At 33.7% G+C, this 4,792-nt stretch overlaps 1 protein-coding gene across 2 annotated transcripts; it reads left to right on the top strand.

Moving 5' to 3' along the window:
* Positions 1-451: 451 nt before the first annotated feature.
* Positions 452-1,591, top strand: LOC120196550 (transcription repressor MYB6-like). 2 transcript variants are annotated; one of them, XM_039198339.1, is made up of 4 exons: positions 452-582; positions 632-762; positions 847-976; positions 1,080-1,591. In XM_039198339.1, the coding sequence occupies exons 1-4, from the start codon at positions 533-535 to the stop codon at positions 1,447-1,449; spliced, it is 681 nt and encodes a 226-aa protein (XP_039054270.1). In that variant the 5' UTR covers positions 452-532; the 3' UTR covers positions 1,450-1,591. The 2 variants fall into 2 exon arrangements, with proteins under 2 accessions (XP_039054270.1, XP_039054267.1); XM_039198336.1 differs by having other exon boundaries at positions 1,065-1,591.
* The last annotated feature ends 3,201 nt before the right edge of the window (positions 1,592-4,792 follow it).

Genomic DNA, 4,792 nt, shown 5'->3' with positions numbered 1-4,792 from the left:
TTTCAAACGTTAAGATCGTACGATGTATATCGTATCCATTTGTTAGATTCGATGATGAATCTTTCCAAAGAAAAAAGAGAATGATGGAAGCACCAAATTTTAAATTCAATAGACATGAAAGATGACCATGAAGCTCATTTAAGTATAAATTATGTTGGTATTATACATCATGTTGTGTTTTATTAAATTTTTAGAAGTAGATGAAGGCTAACAATGGCCTCACTCTCTCCTCTTCTAAATTTTCTAATACCGTGTTTGAATACATCACTATGTAATTGTATGAAAATATAGTTACTATCATAATAATTACACGAGAATGTAGCTATATGAAATGGGAAGCTTTGTGGGTAGGTAAGAAAGAGACGCAAACTTAAATATAAACAGCTTCACGTACGTACGTAGCCTGAAAATCAAACACCTTATCCATATACATTACATCGTAACAAGAACTAGTTGTCGCTTGAGCCACCTAAATTCTTAAAACCACCAGTCCAAGTCAACCCTAAATGCTCTCCTATATCTATCACCCCACATGTGTTTTCCGATGGCCTTCTCCATTTTCCCCCACTTTCTCAGGAGTGTTGGTTGCACAGAAAGTGAAGATTACTTTTCCTTTTGACTTTGGAAATCCGATGAGAAAACCCTGCTGTGACAAACAAGGCACCAACAAGGGAGCCTGGTCCAAGCAAGAAGATCAAAAGCTCATTGATTATATACGTACCCATGGTGAAGGCTGCTGGCGTTCCATCTCCGAAGCTGCAGGTTCTTTTATTCGCCTCTATAAATCAAGTAAAAAAGTGAGTTGTTGATTTTTTAAACTAGCTTTTCATCCATGAAAATCACCAGGTCTGCACCGTTGCGGCAAAAGTTGCAGGCTGAGATGGATAAATTACTTGAGACCAGATATCAAACGAGGAAACTTTGCTCAAGACGAAGAGGAGTTGATTATCAAACTCCACGCTCTTCTTGGTAACCGGTATCATTCATTTCCGATACACATGTATTTCGAGTGGATTATGTTCCACTAAATATAAAATCATGCGTATTCATGTGTCTGACTAGGGGTTATTGGCTGTTAGGTGGGCATTGATAGCAGGTAGATTGCCAGGAAGAACGGATAATGAGGTGAAGAACTATTGGAATTCCCATATAAAGAGAAAGCTGGTAAAAATGGGGATCGATCCCAATAACCATAAGTTGAACCAATATCCAATAGGTCCTCAAACTCAGCATGTTGTTCCTCCCAGGAATGTGGCATGTAAGCTTAGAGTGTCTTCAACGGACAATGATGGTGTCTCGGATGCTGCAAGTTATCTCAAAGACGAAACACTAGCCGCCGGTGAATCGAACTTGGATCTGGATCTTTCAATCGCAGTTCCTTCGAGTCCTATCAAGAATATTGAAGAAAACCAGAAGAAAACAGATCCCACCCTTCTTCTTTTTAGATGAGAAAAAACCCTACAAGGATGTGGACTAGTAAAAGACTAGATAACAAGTTTATCTGAATTCTGAGAAAAAGGATCGTAGATGTGATCTGTTGAACTGTATTATTGTGTATAATTTAGTAGAAAGAAACAAAGATTTCAACTTAGAAGAATGAATTGCAGATAAGTCCTTTGAAAAATGATGATTAAATTTGTGTATTAGCAAAGAACCATATATTATTCATCTCACTAAAACTAAAAGTATTTAAAGATAATCATCTGTTTTGTCAAAAGAAAGGATAATCATCTGACAAATAATAAATCAAGTATAAATTGTTTTTCAAATTATATATATATATATAGCAGAAAATAGGCTATGTTGGCTGCTAATGTGTCCCTTTCATGGATGTTGGAAGTGCTGGAACAAATGATCTATTGAAAATGGAGTTTGAGCTTTCTTACAAATAATGGAGCATTTGATTTCATTGAACTCATCATGAAAGAGGTCAGGTTTGAGGAGTAAGTCATTCTAATTTCACATGCAACTGTTAAACCACTCCACTACAATTCATCTGCATAACCTATTTTTGTTATTAAAAACTAACAAAATCACATCCGAACAAGTCGAGTGTAATTAACCCCTTTTAAGTCGCCATCAAACAATTTTTTATTATTAATTTGGAGTAAGAATAAAGTAATATCTGTTAAAGGTATCTCTCAATCTTTTTATATTGAACGGTCACATCTTAATATTTTTTGTGTTCGAATCCAAGACCTAAAGAAATAACAACAATTTTTTTACCACTGAGTTCGTCCGGTGGTGCTCATCATCAAACAACTTGAGTATTGCATTTAGAACCCCTAATCCAGTGTAACCAGCAGCATAACTTGTAATCAATGTCACCATAAGATCAACAATTACGTTTATATGTATATATATATAAAGCATTTAGTTTTATTAAAAGTATAAAATATTCAAAATTACAATAAAGATTTATTGGTATAATCGTAACAGTAACCGTAAATTAAAAATAGAAAATAATTATTCACACAAATACTAACCACCGGGATTACACAATGACCAAAGAAAGAAAATATTCAAAAACCTAACTAAAATGCTCAAACAAAATAAAGATACGAACAAATCTGACTGTATCGGCAAACAAACCACAAAAGGGGATGAAGCTACTGAAAGATCACTGCAAATTGCAAATTAGAGTCAAACGACGTGAGAAAACTATCTACACGCGCAAAATACATATCTAAATTAATCGATGGTCCAGAGCAGGGAAGATTAATATGATAACAAATAAGCATCATTTTGATCAGTCGTGACGATGTCAAATCCAACCATAACAAAAAAAGATAAACGAAAATAACAGTCAAATGATAAAAAACTACCAAAAGATAGATATAACGTATTACAAATGTAGAATTATTATTATTAAACAAACTAAAAAAATAAAGAAAAAATTAATCGACGATCAACAATCAACATCAAAATCGATATCGTTGTCAACTAAAAAAATATTAAAAAAAAACTTATTTGACTTATAAAAAATAACACAAATCGTAAAGCAATACGTTGTATTCGCATATTTCTCAATTTTTACAACATTATTTTCTCCGTACATGAAATTTCTAAATAATTGTGTACGAAGATTGTACTTCTGAAGACAAGTACTTGAACGAAAGCACTTGCGTAACCTAATTTTTTTTTTTTTTGACAGGAAGTTAATATTACTTTTAGGTTTATTGGATGAAGTTTAGTTTAGTTTGAAACTGAATGTGAAATTGCAACTACTTGGTCCTCCTAACACCTAACCTCTTCCACGTTCAGGTTATTTGATATTCATGGAACAATCTTCCTTATGAAGTTCATATGTGTTGCGGAATACGATTATTAGATAGAGTAAAATCGTAATTAATAATTTGATAAAATAAAAATGAAGATAAAGAATACACAAATTTTACGTGGAAAACCCTTAAATAATATAGGGTAAAAACCACTAGCAAAGATAGAATAATTTTACTATGAGAAAATAAAAATTACAACTTCTCTCGATCTAACAAGGATAAAACAATGACAATTCTCTCCTGTTAAAAAGGAGAAAACAATTCTCAAGAAAACTCTAATTTCTCTAGTATTGGGAGAAAGCTAGAATGATATGGGATGATTTTGAAGCTAAATGAGTTAGGGTATTTATAGTTAAAGCTTAAGGACTAATCATGCAAATATCATAAAGTACTGGGACTAAATTAGGTAATTTTCCCTTGCCAATTTTCAACCAAAATCAGTTGCCAATCTTGGACCACCGAATCAGTCGTGAATTGTTGAAAATTCACTCTGCAGCCAATTTTGACTTTCAACAATATCTCACTTGAAGATTTAATTGGAACAATCATATCTTCACACCATTCTTTCTACCTTATACCTCTTTGTTGTATTCCAAAGCTCTTTGCATGGATTTGTCATGTATCGACTAATCACTCCCACTGCTTGTGCAATGTATGGTCTTGTGCATATCATAGCGAACATTAAACTTCCCATTGTTGATGCATACGGTACTCGAGACATCTTCATCCTCTCTTCTTCACTGCTAGGACTCATACTGGATGATAATTTGAAGTTAATAGGAAGAGGGGTAGAAATTGGCTTACAATCTTGCATGTTGAATCGTGACAAGATCTTCTTAAAGTAATTCTTTTGTGAAAGCCAAATCTTCCTATTACTCCTGTCTCGGTGAATTTGCATCCCTAGAATCTTTGCTAATCTCAAGTCATTAATTTCAAATTCACTAGCCAGTTGTGCATTCAATTCTTCAATATGATCTTTATTGGGTTCTGCAACCAACATGTCATCCACATACAACAGCAATATAGCAAAATCATTATCACCAAACCTCTTAAAATAAGCACAAGGGTCTGCATTAAGTTTGTTGTATCCAATGCACATAATGAAGGAATCAAATCTCTTATACCGATACATCGGCGTCTGCTTTAGACCGTACAGAGATATGTTCAACCTGCAAACCAAGTTCTTCTTTTCTTTTTATTCAAAACCTTAAGTCTTGAGCATATAAATCTCTTCTTCAAGATTTCCATGAAGAAAAGTTATTTTAACATCTAGCTGCTCTAGATGTAAGTTTAATGTAGCACACATTGCCAAAACTACTCGAACTGTTGTTAGTCGAACCACATGAGAAAATATTTCATTGAAAACAATACCTTCTTTTTGAGCATATCCTTTGACCATCAGTCTTGCACGATACCTCTCAACTTGATCGTTACCATTTCGCTTGATTTTAAAGACCCATTTGTTACCAATTGGCTTCCTTCCTTGTGGTAGTGGCACAAGGTCTCATGTA

This window comes from Hibiscus syriacus, unplaced genomic scaffold, assembly GCF_006381635.1.
Source record: "Hibiscus syriacus cultivar Baekdansim isolate YM2019G1 unplaced genomic scaffold, ASM638163v2 tig00004661_pilon, whole genome shotgun sequence".
NCBI classification, from domain to species: domain Eukaryota; kingdom Viridiplantae; phylum Streptophyta; class Magnoliopsida; order Malvales; family Malvaceae; genus Hibiscus; species Hibiscus syriacus.
The sequence above is the reverse complement of the archived record's forward strand: the minus strand, read 5'-3'. Positions and strand labels throughout refer to the sequence as shown.

Excerpts from the sequence above, each read along its gene's own strand:
- LOC120196550 (XM_039198336.1), top strand. The coding sequence starts at position 533 with ATGTGTTTTCCGATGGCCTTCTCCATTTTCCCCCACTTTCTCAGGAGT. Across the intron at positions 763-846 it reads TTCCATCTCCGAAGCTGCAG|GTCTGCACCGTTGCGGCAAA; the intron begins GTTCTTTTATTC and ends GAAAATCACCAG. Across the intron at positions 977-1,064 it reads CACGCTCTTCTTGGTAACCG|GTTATTGGCTGTTAGGTGGG; the intron begins GTATCATTCATT and ends GTCTGACTAGGG.